General features: G+C 52.8%; 4 protein-coding genes across 4 annotated transcripts; 3 read left to right on the top strand and 1 right to left on the bottom strand.

Moving 5' to 3' along the window:
- Window positions 1-243: 243 nt before the first annotated feature.
- On the top strand, window positions 244-1,836 carry NCS54_00397100 (Hypothetical protein; the record flags this gene model as incomplete). The annotated part of the gene is made up of 3 exons (XM_053149523.1): window positions 244-1,057; window positions 1,115-1,319; window positions 1,371-1,836. 3 exons carry the CDS (start codon window positions 244-246, stop codon window positions 1,834-1,836), a joined length of 1,485 nt encoding a protein of 494 aa, XP_053005498.1.
- A 1,201-nt stretch (window positions 1,837-3,037) lies between these two features.
- On the top strand, window positions 3,038-4,638 carry NCS54_00397000 (Methyltransf-2 domain-containing protein; the record flags this gene model as incomplete). Its single annotated transcript, XM_053149522.1, has 5 exons — window positions 3,038-3,334; window positions 3,390-3,435; window positions 3,490-4,161; window positions 4,219-4,484; window positions 4,555-4,638. 5 exons carry the CDS (start codon window positions 3,038-3,040, stop codon window positions 4,636-4,638), a joined length of 1,365 nt encoding a protein of 454 aa, XP_053005497.1.
- Window positions 4,639-4,950: 312 nt separating this feature from the next.
- Window positions 4,951-12,504, bottom strand: NCS54_00396900 (Hypothetical protein; the record flags this gene model as incomplete). Its single annotated transcript, XM_053149521.1, has 9 exons — window positions 4,951-6,446; window positions 6,497-10,934; window positions 10,986-11,335; window positions 11,391-11,631; window positions 11,686-11,888; window positions 11,941-12,006; window positions 12,059-12,146; window positions 12,219-12,275; window positions 12,334-12,504. 9 exons carry the CDS (start codon window positions 12,502-12,504, stop codon window positions 4,951-4,953), a joined length of 7,110 nt encoding a protein of 2,369 aa, XP_053005496.1.
- A 3,268-nt stretch (window positions 12,505-15,772) lies between these two features.
- On the top strand, window positions 15,773-17,743 carry NCS54_00396800 (MFS domain-containing protein; the record flags this gene model as incomplete). Its single annotated transcript, XM_053149520.1, has 6 exons — window positions 15,773-15,918; window positions 15,967-16,100; window positions 16,155-16,278; window positions 16,328-16,534; window positions 16,579-16,920; window positions 16,972-17,743. 6 exons carry the CDS (start codon window positions 15,773-15,775, stop codon window positions 17,741-17,743), a joined length of 1,725 nt encoding a protein of 574 aa, XP_053005495.1.
- Between the last annotated feature and the right edge of the window lie 787 nt (window positions 17,744-18,530).

Raw genomic sequence — 18,530 nt, 5'->3', positions numbered from 1 at the left:
GCTGCATCGTCCTCCGCTCGGCCTGCCGTCTCGCGCCTCCGCCACTGCGACACCCCGATGGGCATCGGCACAGTCGAGACATACATACGCGTGTGAAGAGACACCAGCAGACATTGTATTTCTAGCTGTCCTCCTGGCACTGCCCTGACTTCCTGGGCAGCCCACTCTTCTCCTATACACCAGGTACAGGTCTACAAGCTTAAATCCGTCTTCCCGCCGGCGCATACTTTCTTTAGCACAAACATGAGTCAGGAACAAAAGGGGGAGACGAGACGGACACTTCCGCTCCCTACCAGAGAAACCACACAGCCCGACGACTTTCGCGCAGATGGCAGCTCGAGTTCCGCGCCAGTCAGCCGAATAGAATCTGGAGCGCTCGACGGCCAAGGCCATGCGCAAGGAGGAGACTATGTTCAACCCGTGTCGAAAGCTGGAGTAGCTGAAGAAGGCCCCCGCCCCATTCAATCCCAGACAAGCAAACCATCCGCGGATCCATCGACGCCAACCCCGTCGGGAGAGACTCGCAACACAATGGCCCAAGAGAAGGGTGCTGCACAGGGAACAGCTCAATCCCCCAAAACCGACAGCGCGAGCCCGCCACCTAAGAAACAGCGACCATCGTCGCTCATCATGTCGCCCCTTACGCATCCCAACGGAATTTCCATGTTCCCCGACTTGTCAACTGTGGAGCAAGAGGCTATGTCGAGAGAAGCATTGGCCGAGGCCGAAGAAAACATCGTTGCCGACAGCGCCGAAGTGAGCACCGTGGGCGACAGCGCGTCTGATGCAGGATATGAGAGTGACAGTGTCACCTCTGCCAGTACCTCGATTGGCTCATCTGTTCGAGACTACATGTACGAGAATGGACGTCGCTACCACAGCTTCCGCGAGGGAGCTTATAACTTCCCCAACGACGATGTGGAACAGGAACGAGAGGACATGAAGCATGCCATGGTGAAGCTGCTTTGCAGCCAGAACCTCCATTTTGCACCTATTGGGGCCCACCCCCAGGAAATCCTCGACATTGGGACCGGCACTGGTATCTGGGCGATTGAGAGTAAGCCCATAGAAGAGCGATACCTGTCTGAAAGATGCTGAACTAACACCGGAATAGTGGGCGACCAATACTCGAGCGCGAACGTTTTGGGAATTGACCTTTCGCCTATACAGCCAGACTGGCTGCCACCCAATGTTCGCTTTATGGTCGACGATGTCGAGTCTCCTTGGCTACACCCCCGAAACCACTTTGACTACATCCACTCTCGGCATACTGTAATGGCGGTCAAAGATTGGCCGAAGCTCTTTCAACGTGCTCTCGAGTAGGGTTCCCGTCTGCTGATTTGTGTAGTATAGTGCTGACACCAAGCAAGGCATCTCAAACCAGGTGGTTGGATTGAACTCCAAGAAATCCATCATTATCCACACAGCGCAAAGCATGGGGGCATGGTCCCTCCTGATGCGCACCCCGTCGCCCAGTATTGGTCACTCATCACTCAAGGACTTGTTTCGCTGGGAGTCAACTTCCATGCTGCTGCGGGAGGTGTCTTGGCGGCAAAGATGCGCGAGGCAGGCTTCGTCAACGTCACGGAGCGGGTCTTTCACGTACCTCTGGGAACCTGGCCTAAGAACAAGGTCCTTAAGACGGTTGGGCTATACTGGCGCACTATTTTAACAGATGGGCTGCAGGCAATTGCACTCGGCCCACTGACACGGGGTCTGGGATGGGATCGCGAGAGTGTGGAAGTGCTTCTGATGGATGTTCGAAGGGCATACAACGACAACTCGGCATTGTTGTACATGCCGATGCACATGGTATACGGGCAGAAGCCACTATAAAAGGAGTATGGAAAAGAGCACAGCGAAACACGGCAGGATTGGGAAGGTGCTGGCGTTTACAGAGGAGCCAGAGTTTGGAGCGCAGCGTGCCGAGCCGGGCAAACGATGGCGCCGCGGGGTAGCTATGGGGAAAGGAATGGAATGGAAGCGGAAACTATCAGGGGGTCAGACCCAGCACGAGGAGTTCGCAGAGGAAGCCACCCGCTTGGCCACGGTTGTCCGAGATTGCCGGCACCTACCAGCAAAGCAAGGTATGGCGAGGCAAGGTAAGGGGCAGATGTTGGATTAGATATGGACATCGGCTTGCTCCAGAACATCCCATCTATGACCCCATTTCTCGTTCTACTCAGCAGTCTCGCAACTTTCAGGCGACTTGGAGCATGGTGTGACAGCTCTCTCCGAGATCTAGTTGCACGTGTGCCTCGCTCGGCTGCATTCAGAAGCTCACCGCCATAAACAATACGATCCTCGTCCGTGTTATCTTTTGAAGGTCAAAGCATCTTTCCCCCACAGTTTCGTTGACATCAGATTACATCTTGTGCCCGTTTCGAGTTGCGGCCATACATCAAAGTATGTATCACGACTCTTTTCCTCCCTCTCATGGCTTCGCCGGGGCAGCTGGTCCCAAGTGAGACAGACACAAGCATGGGCCATTCCTGTCAAGCCCAATCGGAGAATTGTTGTAGTGTCACAACAGATGCACCAATGTTTTGTGCAACGGAAGCACTGAGTGGCATCTAATGACTGGCAATTGAGTGGTTGAGCTTAATGGTTGAGCTTAATGAATGATGCCAAGGCTAGCACGCAACATGGCCGTCCGTCTCATCAGTCTGGTCTGGGTCGCGGCCGAAAGCTTGCTTCTTGAGCGTGGTCCAACAGCCGGTCCGCGGGGGGTTTGCCCGTCTGGGCCTGGACCAGGACGACCATAGTCGCTTCAGGCGCGCGCGATAATGTCTCATTTTGTCAACTTGGTCGGTCGACTAGCAGGGCAAACCATTGGCTCCGAGGCCCGAGTGGGCGGGCTCGCCCACCTTGGTTCTGAGCCAGCTCGCGAACCGACCTTCTTTTGCTTCTGCATCGCTGAATTGTTCTTTGGCCTTGTTGTAGCTGCTGACCCCTATCCGAAACAGAAAAGTCGCCCTCACTGTTGAGAGAGAGAGAAGCAACTCAACCGAGACAATTCCCGCTGAGACGCTCCAAAATGACCAATGATTCAGTTCAGTCGGGATCCGAGCCTGCGGTACCAGTGGGTCGGACTACGGAAACGTCTCATATGATCCGGCTGGCCAGGAAGATCACCGAGGAGACTGAGAAGCTTGACAAGTACTTGAAGGAGAATGGACTTCCGGACCCTGGATTTGACGTTGATGCTCCTGGCGACTTTCCCGCGCTGCCAGACGATATCCAAAAGAGCCGCCAGGAAATTGTATATGCTACAAATGAACTAGGTCTTCTTGTTAGAGGACCCAGGGAGTCTGTTAGATGGGGTGTTTGGAGTGTAAGTAAGCTTGTTTTTTGAGTTTTGGCTTTGAGGGCTGACCCCGTTTGCAAAGTTTCTGGATACTGTAAGCCTGCAGATTCTCAACAGCTACGACATTCGTAAGTTATTTTTAACTTTATTTGGTAATCTATAGGTGTTCTAATGGATTGTAGCTAGCCTTGTTCCTCTGGATAGGCCTATTTCGTTGGCTGAGCTGGGATCCAAGACTACACTTGATCCCATCAACTTGGCTCGCAACCTTCGTCATGCCATGACAAACGCCATCTTCCAGGAGCCGACTCCCGGATACATCGCTCATACCGCTGCCTCCAAGATGCTGCTGAAGGACGCCAACCTTAGATCCTGGGTTGGCTTCAACTCGGAGGACATCTTTCCCGCGGCTGCCCACTCCTTGCAGGCTATCCGAGATTACCCAGAGGCTACCTCGCTCACGCGCACTGGCTTTAACGTTGCCTTTGACACGGTCGATAAGGAGCCCATGTTTGCAACCTTTGGCAAGAATCCCGTGCGTGCGAAGCGTATGGGCCAAGCTATGGCCAGCTTGACTGGAGGCAAGGGTTACGAGGTTTCCTACTTTGTCGACAACTATGACTTGTCTGACGTGGACGCAAACGAAGGCACGCTGGTCGATGTTGGAGGCAGCCATGGCTTTGTGTGCGTCGACTTGGGCAAGAAGTGGAAGAAGATGAAGTTTGTGGTGCAGGATCTGCAAAAGACGGTTGACAGCGCGCCCAAGCCGATTTGTGAAGACCAAGACGTGGCCGAGCGTATAACCTTCCAGGCTCATGACTTTTTCACAGAACAGCCTGTAAAGGGCGCTGACGGTACGAGTTCACAAACAGTCAGCTGTTAAGACAGCGCTTGCTAACATAAATCTCCAGTCTACTTCTTCCGCTGGATCATCCACAACTACTCGACCCCCTACGCCATCAAGATTCTCAAGAACCTTATCCCAGCTCTCAAGCCCGGCGCCCGCATTGTTATTAATGACCACTGCCTCCGGGTGCCCGGGTCCGAGAACCCGTGGGACGAAAAGGTGATGCGCAGCATGGACATGGTCATGATGGTGCTCCTCAATGCCCAGGAGCGGACCGAGAAGGAGTTTGAGGACCTCTTCAAGGCTGCTGATGAGCGCTTTGTGTTCAAGGTTTGTTTCTTGTTTCATTCCCGATGCTGTCTTTTGTTCGTGTGCGTGTGCTGACCTTGTTTGTTCCCAGGGTGTTACGAGGGCGGATGGATGTCGCATGGGTGTTATTGAGGCTGTTTGGCAGCCCGAGGCAATCAACGGGGCACATGACTGATTGAGGATGTAGATCCAGAGAGAATGAGTATATCTTAATCCTAGGAAGCCTGGTACTAGCAATAGTGTCACCTTGTTTTGCCCTTGGTTTGGTTGATGTGCATTAGACAGTTGCCTTGCTCGCAACTTTGAGTTGCTTAATTATACATTATATAAAACATACAGAAAACCTTTTGCCCTCCCCTATACCTCCACATTAACCATGTTTTTCTCGAACTCGTCTCTGGACTGTTGTGCATCAAAGCTGTTACTCGGCACTCATACTCGTCTCGACCCGTCCGGCTTGTCCACAATTATACACCGTGCTCATCACTCAGTTCTTGTCCAGCCCAAAACCACCTCTCATGGCAACTTCTGCACCCAGCCCGGCAATTGTCTTGTCGCTTAGGACTTCAAATACCGACACTTCGACTCCGCAGTTGGTCACAACCCAGTTGCGGACTCCAACAGCAACAAGCGAGTCGACTCCGTACACGTTGGGTGGCTTTCCGGTGTCAATCTCCTCGGGAAGCATGTTCATGGCCTTGGCCAGCATCTGAGAGAGGCCTGTCGTGACGATCTGAGCAGCTGCTTCCGTATTGGCGCAGCGAGAGAGCAAGGATCTCATGTCGGCCTTCTCGGAGTCATCCACCGCCGTCAGGTCAGGAGGTGGCATGTCAACCTGGTTGAGATGGCTGTAGAGGGCAGTCCGGGTCCAGTATGGGTCAGCTGGCTGGTTCTGTCGGATTAGACCACCAGTTCCGATGCCCATAATGACTTGAGGAGGCATAGCAGTCGTAGGAGTAACCTTCATGGTGATTGCGTGTGTGATCACCGTGAGGAAGTCTTGGTGTCGAATTCCGTAGAAGCCACTGGCTCGGAGCTTGTTGAGGATCTCGTCATCCTCTGTGAGCATTCCCGCGCCAAGGACCGGCCCAAGGTCGATAGAAACCGCATGCTTGCCTTCGGATCGGTAGCTACAAGCGAGAGCGTCTTGGAAACAATTTCCAGCGGCATAGTTTGCCTGGCCTCGGTTGCCGATGACTCCCGCCGAGCTGGAAAGAAAGATGAAGAAGGGATTCTCGGTATGAGCTGAGATGATTCGAACAAGATTGTCGGAACCGATCGCCTTCGGCCTGAATGCGGCATTCCAATCCGAGAAAGTCATGTTCTCGAAGACGGCATCTTTGATGACGGCAGCACATTGGAAGACGCCTTTGATGGGGGGCATGTCCAGCAAGACGTCGTGCTCGATCACCTTCTCTAGAGCTTCTGCATCGCAAATGTCGACCTGGTAGACTTGCACGTGGATACCCTTCTCGTTGAGATCCTCAATGAAGAGGCGAGAGGTCTCAGACGAGGCACCGGAACGTGACAAAAAGGCGATATGCTCTGCCCCGTTGTTGATCAGTAGTTCGCAGATACTGCGGCCAAGTCCACCCAACCCCCCTGCTAGAAGATATGTAGACTTGCTGCAAAGGGCCTCGCGAAGAGACTTGACAGGCTTGGGAGCTCGTGTTGGCACAAGCGGGTTGGATCTGAGGCCTCCAGTGACTGCAACAAGGCCAAGATATGGGCTCTTCTCAACAAGCTCGAATGCCTGCTTAATATTGGGCAGCTCAACACACCTGAGGAAATCTTTGCTCACAGCAAACTTTTCCTCGCTAAGCCCTGCGAGATTGACAAGCTCATCGAGGAGCTCAGAGACGTAATCTGCGTCGTCCTTTAGCAGGTTCGCCAAATCAAAGCTGATAAGCGAGGTAGAAGTTGACGTGACACGGATAGGAGGTGGGCAAGATGACCTGCTTGCAAACTGAACGATGGTGCCACCTGGAACGAGTTAGCATGTGTGTAATAGGAGATAGGTATGGTAAACTTGCCTTTGCGGACGCACTTGAAGTTGGCCTCAACGTGGTCTTGAGTCGAGTTGTAAACAAGATCCACGCCCTTGCCTCCAGTACGGTCGCAAACAACATTGACAAAGTCATCCGAGTCAGCCTGAACGATGTGATCATTCCTTAGACCCAGTTGTTTCAGAACAGTTCGTTGGTGACCCAAATCTGGTCTCTTGATGGTTGCAAAGACTTCAATGGACAGTGGAGATGCCACAGCGATAGCAGCCAAGCCGAACGAGCTGGCTCCAGTGTGGACAAGCACCGTCTTGCCTTGACCTAGTCGTCCCACCTTCACAAGTGAATGATAAGCGCTGACGCATTGGCTTAGGGGTAGATCATATGGCCACTTTCTGACGAAGCGGCGGTCGATCTGCATGGTGTTCTGCAAGGAGCCATCAACCGCGAGAGCACTGACACGATCACCTGGCAGCAATCCAGACACATTGCGACCCATTCGAGTAATAACGCCGCGGAAATCAGCTCCTACCACCGAGTCAACAGTTCTTCCTATGACAGTCTCCAAGTCGGCATGGTTGAGGGTAGCACTGTCGAATACGATCTCGACGTCGCCGGCTTTGGTGTTGAATGTGTCACCAGGAACGAAGTTCATGTCATCGCCACCGAGGCCCGGGCGCTCAAGGTGTAGCTTGAGATGACGCTGGTGCGAATGAAAAGGTACGTTGAGAGCTCGAGTCGAAATACCATTTTCGACAATGTTGTTGAGCGGATGGAGGGGGCTCAGGCGTGGGACAAAGGCGAAGCCCCCTCGTTCGGCATACTCCAACTCACGAGGGAATGGGCCTTTATCCGCTTTGAACGACCGGGCGAAGATAAGATAGATGTAGCTGATCACACGGTCAGAGTTCAGGGACGTTCCTATATCAAGGTCAAACGTCACGATGATCTTGAGGGGGTCCTCAGAGACCAAGGTGCGACTCAGGGCGATGATAGGGGCACCTTTGGGGTTCTTGCCCGACATAGTTGCGCCGCGAGTGACCCAGAGAATCCCCTTGGCGTTCTTCTGGAGGGCGTGGAAAGCTTTGAAGCCATCTTCGTTCCAGTGAAACACCGAGGCGTCTTTGGCTTCGCCCAAGGCAAAGTCAAGTAAGGAGATGACCACCTTGCCCTTAACTCTCGCAGGGTCCTCAAGCACCTCAGAGAGATGCATGGGCTGAATCTCCCACCAAGGATGTCTGATGCCTAATCGAAGAATGAACGATGTGGCTTCTGGCTGAGGCTCCGTGGGCAGCAGAACTATGACATTAGTCGCAGTGTCTGGCTTAAAAGTAGGATCATGACGGTGCACTCGGAATTTTAAATTCCCAATGTTTTCAACCTCCGAAGGTAGGAAAGAGAGTACCTCTTCTTCAATGAGCCCTGTCGTGGTCTCACTGCAAGCTTCGAGGAGAAACCCAGGCTGTTTGAGGTGCTTGAGCAGGCGGGAAATGTCGACGCCTTCTCGATTACAGGCAATGATCAGATCATACTTCGGCATAGGCTCAGGACCATCGATAGATCTCTTCTCGACGAGTCCCTTCAAGGTGCGTCCCTTGGAAGTGGAAAGGAAGTCGAGTAAGTCGTCGTTTTCAGAGATCTGAGCCAGGGAAAAGCGAGAAAGCCATGGTTTCTCTCGGTCAACCATACAATCCCAGTCCTCATTCCTGAGTGTCTGCACCTCAAGATCTCCAGCGAGCCAGCAACTGTTTGCAACCTTCTTTGCAATACACTTGCTGCCCCCAACTTGGAGGATGGACAGTTCTGGGTACTTGTATGCGATCCCCATGATGAGGTGTTCGATGGAGGTTGGGTTTCTTACCATCGTGATATCCCTTTTCCACACGACGTGAGTGCAGAGGGTGCGATGGGTTGGTAAGAATTCTCCTTGAATAGGGGCTGGACTGGAAATTCTTGTCAAGTGAAGACCATTGATGACGACAGAAGGCCTCGTCCAGCAGGATTGCGCCATGGAAATGTCTGCATTTGCGTCGCGAATGCCACTCCGTGTCGCAGTCGCATATCCGGCGAACGTATTGCCCTGGTCTCGAGAGATGTCTGATGACACAAAGATGCTCTTGATGTAAGTCGGTACCATCGGCTCGTTGTCGATGGCAAAAAGAGTCTGAAACATGGAGTCGAGAGTAGCTGGATGGATCAGATGGTCGTATTCAAACTTGGCTGGCATCTTCGACTTTGTGTCAGGGACGCGGACCTGGCTCACGCAGCCATGGTCGCCCTTGCGTATCTGTGTAATGTTCTGGAACAATGTGCCATAGTTCATGCCGACAGTGTCGAGAAGTTCATAGAGCTGTCGTGGAACAATGGGCTTCCCACAGGTAGCTTTGACAGACTCGTACCTTTTCTGATGCTGGCCGAAAGTGGCCTTCCACTCACCCTGTTGGTACCGAGCTTGGATCAAACCAGTGGCATGCTGTTCCCATGGAGCGTCAAGTGGCTTCGAGTAGATGGAGAATTCGAAATAGGGACTGTTCTTCTGATCAACTGTAACGGGAGATGCGCGCTTGAAGTTCAGAGCCGTCTCTAGCCCGTGCGCTGTGCTTGGAATAATCATGGCCTTGTCGATCCGCATGTCGGTGATCTCGTACCCAAGGAGTCTCTTATCATCCTTGATCAGCTGGCGGATGCCCTCTAGGGCCATCGTAACCATGCCAGCAGCAGGGTAGATGATGGTCTTTTGCACCCGGTGATCCTGAATCCAGGGGTTCTCCGAGATGCGAAGAAATCCGCGCCAGCGAGGTTCGAATGAGATGGCATCGGCCGTGGGGGCGCCGATTAGATCCTGCCGTGGGAACTCCCTGAATCTGTTGGCCTGTCCAAGGTGTGATTCATGCCAGTAAGTCTTGGTGTGGTTCCAAGGATAAGGAGGAAGATCTGCCAGACACTTGAGCGGGACCTGATAAGACCCTCGAGAAACAACCTTCTTCATGCTGATGGAACAACCCCGAGCCCAGAGCCCACCGATGGCAGAGAGGAGGGGCATGGCTTCGGGTATCCCCTTTCCTGGCAAGAGTGAGCAATAAGGTGACCCAAACTTGTGGCCAATGCTCGACACAATGTCCAGAGTTGGGGAACGGAGAGCCGCGACAGGACTGAGCTCGAGGATCGCATCCGGGCGCTCCTCTGCCGGTAGCTTCAACATTGATTCCATGGCGCCCAGAAAGTTGACTGGAGACACCAAGTTCTCAGCCCAGTAGTGTTTACCAAGACCAGAGCCCTCAATGGGGGCCCCGGTGACTGAAGAAAACATCCTCACCCCCCTGAGATGCTCTCGAGGAGTGACGAGTGTCAGTGCCGATTTGTACTCGTTCTCGACCAACTCCATGTGCGAAGAATGGTAGGCAACTTGGACCGGGAGGATTTGACAAAAGATGTTCTTGGCCGAAAAGTCGTTTTTGGCCCGCAGGATGCAGTCCCTTGTCCCAGACAGCGTCGTGGAGCGAGGGCTGTTGATGCATGCAACCTCGCATTGGTAGGAGCTGGTTCTGAAGTGAGTTTCAACGTCGAGTACGGAAAGACCGACAACCATCATGGCGCCCTGAAGCTGAGGGGCCTTGAGATTGATGGAAGAGGCCACTACGCCGCGGTAATAGGCAACTTCCCAAGCGGCTTCTTTGGTGAGAGCCCCTGAAGCGTAGGCTGCTGCCACTTCTCCTGAAGAATGGCCCACGACGCAATTAGGGGTAATGAGAAATGAGTCCAAGAGCTCAACGAGTGCGACTTGCAGAGCAGTGGTTGCCGGCTGGGCGATCCGAGGGTCAGAGATGCGGCTTTCGCCTTCGTCCTTGAATATCTCTTCGAGAAGATCAAAGGGACTTCCGAGATTCTTCTTCATGTACGACGAGGCGGCCTCCAGACTGTCGCGGAACGCCTCAAAGGGCAGAAGGTCTTTTCCCATCTGCGCAAACTGTGCGCCTTGGCCACAGAAGAGGAAGCAGATCTTGAGATCCTTGTTCTTCGAAGATCGGATGAAATCGGTCTCATTGATGCTTTGAAGCTTCTTAATGAGTTCCTCCCGGGACCAGGAAACAATAGTATACTTCCATTCGAGGTTAGAGCGACGTGAACCAAGTGTGTAGGCATAGTTGCGAAGGAAGTTGGGGTCGTTTCCCTCTTGGGAGCTCAGGTAAGGGAGGTGAGACTCTATGACCCGGCGAAGACCAGATTTCTCATGAGATGAGAAACAAAAGACCTGGGGACCAAAGCCGATGTCAGGACTGTACTCGGAAGTTGAGGCATTCGCTGAGCTGGTGACGAGGGAGTTGTGGTTGCCCTTAAGCCCACGGGCCGACATGTATTTGGGGGCCTCATCCATGATGACGTGGGCATTGGTGCCGCCAAAGCCAAAGCAATTGACACTGACACGACGAAGCCCGTGGAGAGGCCATTCCATCATCTCTGTCGGTACCTGGCGTAGATTAGCAAGAGCTGCGGTGATGAAGTGAAGTGATCAACTTACCTTGACCTTCCAGGTCTGGAAGTCGATGTTGGGATTGCCATTCTCAAAATTGATATTAGGAGGAATCTTCCCATGTTCCAAGGTAAGGACACCCTTGATCAGTCCGGCAACGCCAGCAGCGCCTTCAAGATGGCCGATATTTGGCTTGACGGAGCCGACGATGATGGGGTTACTGACGGTTCGTATAGAGGCCAGCGACTCGGAAATGGCCTTGAGCTCTCGCCAATCTCCAGCCTGCGTCCCTGTGCCATGACATTCGACGTAGGCAGTCTGATTGAAGTCGAGGCCGGCAGACTCATAGATTGAGGTGATGTTTTCGACTTGAGCCTCCTTGCTGGGGAGGGTGATGCCTTTTCATCGTTAGCCGTCATGTAAGGGAAAGGAGAGTAGAGAGACTTGGCTTACCTGTAGTGTGACCGTCTTGATTGACCCTGGTGGCCCGGATGACAGCTCGAATGGTGTCGTTGTCCTTTAGAGCGTCTTGAAGACGCTTGAGAACTACGACACCGATACCTTCGCCTCTTCCATAACCGTTCGCTCGGGCGTCGAACGTGAAACACTTGCCATCGGGGCTGAGGAAGTTAAGTGCCGTCATAGGCATCATAGTGTTTGGGGTGAGGATCATGCCGGCGCCAGCAGCGATAGCCTGAAGGCATCAGCATCCATCGGTTTCATTGTTTTCTGAGACTGCAACACGTACCAGTGAAGACTCCCTAGATCGGAGACTCTGCGCAGCAAGGTGTACAGACACCAGACTACCGGAACAGCCAGTGTCGATGGTCATGCTGGGCCCGTGCAAGTTGAAATAGTATGAGATACGGTTTGCCATGATGGCGATGCCATTTCCAGTAGCAGCATACTGAGGTTGCCAGTCTGGATCTCGTAGGCAGACCTGCTCATAGTCTGGGAGGGTTAGATGCTGTGCTCATATAGGGATGAAGGAGGCTTTACTCACCTTTGACAAATGAGCCGACGTAGACAGCCGTGTCGCTTCCGTCGATGTCTTCCTTTCTGATTCCAGCTGTGGCCTCGGTGTCAATACGAGCTCCGCCGAGTGGGAGAGGGTTTATTACCATTTTCTAGCGCTTCGTAGGAGGCTTCGAGGAGAATTCTCTGTTGAGGGTCGATCGCTTTGGCATCTTCGGCAGCAACGGAGAAGAACTAAGGGGGAGTCCAGTCAGACGAGTCACTGGAAATAACAAATGAAGTCGCAAGGAAGGAAGAAAGACTCACTGAGGCATCGAAAGCGGCAAAATCACCTTTCAGAAAGTGGGCACCGCGGAAGGAGATCTGGAGTTATGGTTCAGCATCATCGCATTCCTCGCTGGAGATGTCGACGTCGACTTACGCTGCCCTGACGGTCACCGCCGGGATGATAGTAGCCGTCGATGTTGAGGCGATCCTTGGGAAACTCGGACCACTGGGATTCACCTCGCTCGAGGACTTTCCAGAGTTCCTCAGGCGAGGAAGCGTCACCCGGGAAGCGAAGGCCGATGCCGACGACGGCGATGTCGTCCATCTTGGCCACGCCGGGAAGAGAGGGTAGGTGTGTTGAAGTCAGTGAAGCTTTTCCTTGGCTGCTAAGTGTAGGTATGATGGGTAGTAAGGTGCGGATGAAGAGGTGAGGAAAGGAAATCGGAAGTGAAGTGAGGATTTTGGTTTTGGGAAGAAGCGAAGGTAGAAGGGTTGGCTAGCCCCTAAGACATAGGTAAAGAGAAGTGGGTTGAGCGTGATTCACGACCAGTGAAAACCCAGAGGGAAAATGGTTGAGGCTGGAGCTGTAGAGACTACGGTTGGCTTCTGGCGGCTAGGTAGGTCTGCAGCAGGCAGGAGAGGGGCGTTGCCAGCTGCCAGGGCGCGCATGTAAACGGATGGACGCTGAAAGAACCGTGAACAGGAGGAACACGAGGTGAGGATGCTTTCCATGGGGCATAATAGGGAATCGTTCGTACACAATAGCATCTCGTCTCTTTATTCTTGGGGAGATGCAACAACAGACAAGGCATGCTCTGCTACCATCCTCGAGGATGGCAGCTCGCTGCTCTACAATCTAGGAACCGACCTTGGCGGTCCTAGGGTCCTTTGTAGGAAGGGTGAGTCCCAACAAACGCTTGCAGTTACTCTCCTTTGATATTATTGGCAGATAGCTATGGACAACATATGCCCCAGAGCCAGGAAATGCAAATGGAGACTCCTGGGTACCTATCTACGAAACTTGAATGCGACATTCCATAGCTTTTGTTTGCATGGGCTGACCCTCGGGCCAAGTCCAGTGTGTCGCTTGAAGCTTGGACACTAGGAGGCATTGCATGTCTGGCATGGCACTCTATGGAGGAGCAAGCACGGAGATGGAATATGTATATGCCTCTCGAGCGACGGAATTGGACAAGCACAGCATTTTCTAGGGCAGATCGAGCGGCAGCGGGCTTCGGGTGAGAATGCTATCGTCATCCAACCTATGCTCTAGAACCTGAAGCTACCTACACAGCCAAGTTCTTTCCCAGAGAAGCCTCACTGCGAATACTGGCCCTAGTCACGTGTGGTTGGGAATCGGCGGTGCTGCGCCTTTGGCGAAGTGGTGACGATTCTGAATCAGGACCAGGCTGTTTGACTCGACCTCGGACTTGAAGGTGATATTGATATTGATGGCACCAAAAGTGGAAAAATGCTTCTTCAGTAGAATCGAGTCTTTGATTTCGAGAATAAACAGCCTTGGTTGGATGAGCAAGTCGTTTGGTGACTTGTCAGTGGGGAATGTGCGGATAGGGGCATGGCCGTTGCGGCAGCCTGGCAGCAAACGGAGCTGTTGATAGATTAATCAACCTGCAAGGCTCCGGCGGTCAACATGGATATGGCTTTTTGTCAATAAAACACGACGAAATCTCCAAGAGCCAAGGGTCACTGCATCTTGGCAGCTCTCCCGGGGCGCCTCCTCATCCGAGCTTAATGATCAAGCTTGTTTGCATGCGTTGTTTGATTTTCCACACGGGAAGGGCCACTGCTAAGTAATATCCTTGGGTTCAACAGCCATCAATAGAAGCAACAATCTTGTACGGACACGGGAAGCTGGCCGCGTTGCGACGAACACAGCTGAAATGCCATAATTGACGACGGGAAGACGGCCAACACTCTCCCACGATCACGACACAGGTCGGGAGACCTTTCCCGGAAAGCCCCAAGGAAATACTCAGGAAAATCAGCTCTTGCATCGATCTATGCCTTTCATAAGTTAGTACTGGCTCAAGTTGTAGGCCGTGACAGGAGATGGGGACGCACGTGACCCCCTGACCAGCTTCACTCGAGTGCAGTTAGCTCGTCTCTGACTGGGACTCACCGGTTACACAGGCACGTTTTTTGAACAATCCCCTCGTCGCCATGATCTCTTGCCGTCTCAAAATGTGGCAAGTGTGGCGGGGTGTGGTGACACCAACGCAACGCGAGGCGAGGTCTGCGAGGCCTCTAAGTCTGAAGATGCGCCTCAGTTTCCAACCGTACCACACATCTCCCTTTATCCATGAGAGCGCTTCGGTATACCATTCTGGGACTTGTCTCTCTCCTCCTAGCTGACAATCTATAGACAGGTCTTACTGAGACCCTCGTACCCTCTGAGGTAGCCTGTCCGCCCGACGGGATAGGAAGAGGTACAGATCCGACGACAACAACCCCATCGAACACGATACTGCACACAGAGAGTCGGATACCTGAGCTTGGATGGGTTCCAACGGCTTCCAACGCTTTACGCCTCGCATCACTACACAAATAGGGTCAGGAAGCGGAAAGGCTGGAATCGTCTCTTCCAGCCTGTGACCAGCCCCAGAGGTGCGCCATGTGCTACCATGACACAAGCGGGACCCTACAGACTTGCCGAAGCTCGTCGCTTCTCCTCGTTGGTAGCTGAAGAGACGTCGTCGTGGCCTAAGTTGTTCTCAAGTCGAGGCATCTCTCCATACTCCTATACCAACTCAGCATCGAAGTGTCAGGGCAGCATTCATTGAATGACACTTCGATGCCGAGTTCACTCTTGTGGCCGACCTTCAGCTCCGATACCAGGAGTGGCGCTTTTGCATCCAGTGTGCGACGAACCAGTTGGTCATAGACAACCATGTCCCACCTTGGGAACCATGTTCTGGGTAGTACAACACCCGTCATTGCCCTTTGTTTGGCCCGTACTACTGTAAGAGAAGATCTCATCCCTCCCCATAACCCCTGACTAGCTATCTACCTGATCAGAGCTTTGCAGCGTTCGCGATCCGGCGGTCGTTCGCTTGCGGCCGTGTAACCGTTGAGGACGGCATGTCTCAAATACTTATTCAACCCTTCGCCTTTATCGGCGAGGCACATCTCGACTGCCTCGTCTGGTACATTGTCTCAGAGAAATCATGTCATCAGCCAGTTGGTTTCTCCTTGCGCATGTTCTTTCTCGGCATCGGCAACTTCTGGCCTGATATGAAAAGCAGGCCTCCTTTCCACTTCAGCAAAACCGGTTTGATTCTTGCAGCTCCGCGTTCCCTCTAGCCTATACCATTTATCTATAAGACCCTTCACGGCCTCCAAGCGCTCACTATCGTTGCATCTTGGAGACGATTGTGTCCTATCCTGTTCAAATCTCGACCTACTCGGCCAAGCAAGGTTGCCCCGATATCCTTACCTGATACGACGCCTACCTCTACCTCTACCTCTACGACGGCCTCCATTGGCACCAAACCACGCCTGATCAGAGTTTATCGCCAGGAATCTTCGGTAAACATCACCGAGATCTTACAAAAAGAATGCCAAATGAATATCCCATGCCCCTATCTTACCCCAATCCATCCCTGGGTCAGATGACGATACTAGAAGAACAAAGAAGCGGAGACACTGGTTCGACAAGAACTATCTCTGGACTACGCAAGCATTCTGTTACTGGACCTCGACAGGCGGTCCTCGTAATATCGTAAGAGACATGGGTATCTCGGTTGGAGGCTCTTACTAATAATCTCAGTCTGCTCGCAGGACTGCTCTTTTCTAGTCTCGACACTTCCATCGTCTCAACTTCTCTCGTTACCATCTCGCATGATCTCAATGATTTTGTCAATGCACCATGGATTGTCCTGGCCTACCTTTTGACTTATATGGGTAAGTTCAATGGATGCATATCTGGGAATAAAGGCCGTCTGACAAGCGTCACAGGATTCGCAGTTTGTGTCTCAAAACTCAGTGACATTTACGGGCGACGCAACATGCTCGTGGTGTCATGGGTCTTCTTTGTTGGTTTCTCACAAGGTTGTGGATCGGCTACCAGTATGACGGCTTTGTACGTGGCCTGCTCGATTGTACCATGGCCATAAGCTGACGAAGCTCAGGATTGTATGCCGAGCCTTCCAGGGGATGGGGGCTTCTGGCCTGTACAGCTTGACACAGATCGGTCTGGTAGAAGTTGGACCCTCCCACCGGCCGAGCTTGATCGGGGCCATGATTGGAGCCACTCTCGCAGTTGCCTTTGTGCTAGGCCCTATTATTGGCGGTGCTGTTTCTCAGCTCTCGGACTGGAGATGGTTGTTCAATATGAAGTAAGTGTTGAAACCCGTGCTCAGAGTCTCCTCTGACAATCTAGCATCCCCTTTGGCCTTGCAACTATCCTCGCCATCACGAACCTATGGCCACATGAAGACGTAGCACACATCTTTTCTTGGAAGGCATTTACCAGCATCGACTTCATCGGCAGTGCAACACTCCTCAGCAGCTCTGGATTCCTGGTGTTTGCTGTTCAACAGGCCGGGTCGCAGACGTTTTCTTGGGGAAGCCCAGAGATCATCTCGGCCCTGGCCATTTCAGGTGTCAGCTGGATCGTGTTTGTGTGCTGGGAGGTGTTCCTGGAGGCGAAGCCACACCGTCGCATCGAGCCCATCTTCCCTATACGGTTAATGTTGCGACGTGTGTACTCCGCAGGGTTGCTGTAAGTGATATTCGGCTCTATTTGTCGAGACAGCTGCTGACGCTGGAGTAGCGTGACCATGTTCACAGGCTTCCCATACATCTCTCTCTCGATTGTCATTCCCGAACGATTTCAAATTGTCAACCGCGAGGGCGTCCTTATGGCAGGGTTACACATTCTCCCCTTGCTGGGTGCCTGCGCTATCGGATCGTTTCTGGGGGGCGCAATATCCAGCAAGAAGAACAACACATCCTTTACTCTGCTTGGCGCATCGTGCCTTCAGCTGCTCGGTGTTGGACTAATGTCGACAATGACTAGGCCTGACGGCTACGCCAAAGCTCAGTACGCCTTTCAGGCTATTTTCGGACTGGGAGTTGGCCTGTCATTCTCTGCAGCTACCATCATGACAAGTATCCTTGCTGCCGAACGCAGCGAGCTTGCTTCTGCCCAAGGCGCTGTAGCGCAAGCTCGAGTACTGGGAGGCTGCATTGGGCTGTCGGTTTGCACCGTCATATTCAACTCGCATGTCAACAGATATCTCCAGGAACATCTGACGTTGACACAGCTCGACAACCTCCATCGCTCACCACTGACGAGCCTGCACCTTCCAATGGGCCTTCAGGACCTGGTCAAACAAGTTTACGCCGGTGCTTTTGCTGAAGAGATCAAAACCATGATGCTCGTCTGTGCTGTCATGGTGGTGATATCTCTGTTTACCTTGGAACGGCGCCCTGAGCCCCTGGAGCGATTGACAGCCTTCCCCAAGGATGAGCTTTCTTCAAGGCGAGGGAGCGACTCGGCGACAGAAATGACTGACATTTCCAGCGCTGAAAGATGTGTCTAGCAGATTCGCTGATCCATCCAGCACTCTGCTATGTTTCTATTGGTTGGAATGCGACAAGAATGTTTTGACGGGCTTTTGGGCGGCGCAATGGGGGCGTTTCGAGCATTGTTTGGCGTTACTATACTATCTACGCCGGGATGGCGATGCAACAACAGCAAGATTTTGGTGTTTGTCACGGCGGTGGGTATGGATCGCTATGGGGTCGATACGAACGAGAAGCACTTGGCGTTGATCTGACGACTCATATTTCTTGGTTGCTTTCTTGTTGGCACTGGATGGGATGGGATGGGATGGTCAGAATGCGGAAGATGCGGAATGTTCCTGGAGTCGATGATACCACCCTTCATGGCCAACTTCTGGCATAACTTTCATTTAGGCAGAGCTTACAAATGCTCAAGTATGAAGCATGGTTCAGGTTGCTCAAGTGAAGCCATACAGTGTCACCTCGTCTCTGATGACAGGCAAGTCGAGCCAGAGAGGCAGCCAAACATCTACGCCCCTGAAGGGCGAGAGCCATTCAATGGCTCGTTTATCACTGTAGCACTATCATATTGCACCATGATACCATTATGAATCCGTTGGTCGTGGAAAAAGGACCATGTTGCGACGGTGCGACGGGGCTGTCTTGGGCCTGAGTCGTTCTAGGCACGACAAACGAGGGGATTCGAGAGACCTTGTGATGAGACGGCGAGCACGAGTCGCAACAAGATGAGACGATGGGGTTGCTCAGGCTGTGTCTTTGTAAGAGAATGAAGTGAACTCTTGTCTGTCGCAGATGGGAGATCCC

This window comes from Fusarium falciforme, chromosome 3, assembly GCF_026873545.1.
Source record: "Fusarium falciforme chromosome 3, complete sequence".
NCBI lineage: Eukaryota > Fungi > Ascomycota > Sordariomycetes > Hypocreales > Nectriaceae > Fusarium > Fusarium falciforme.
The sequence above is the reverse complement of the archived record's forward strand: the minus strand, read 5'-3'. Positions and strand labels throughout refer to the sequence as shown.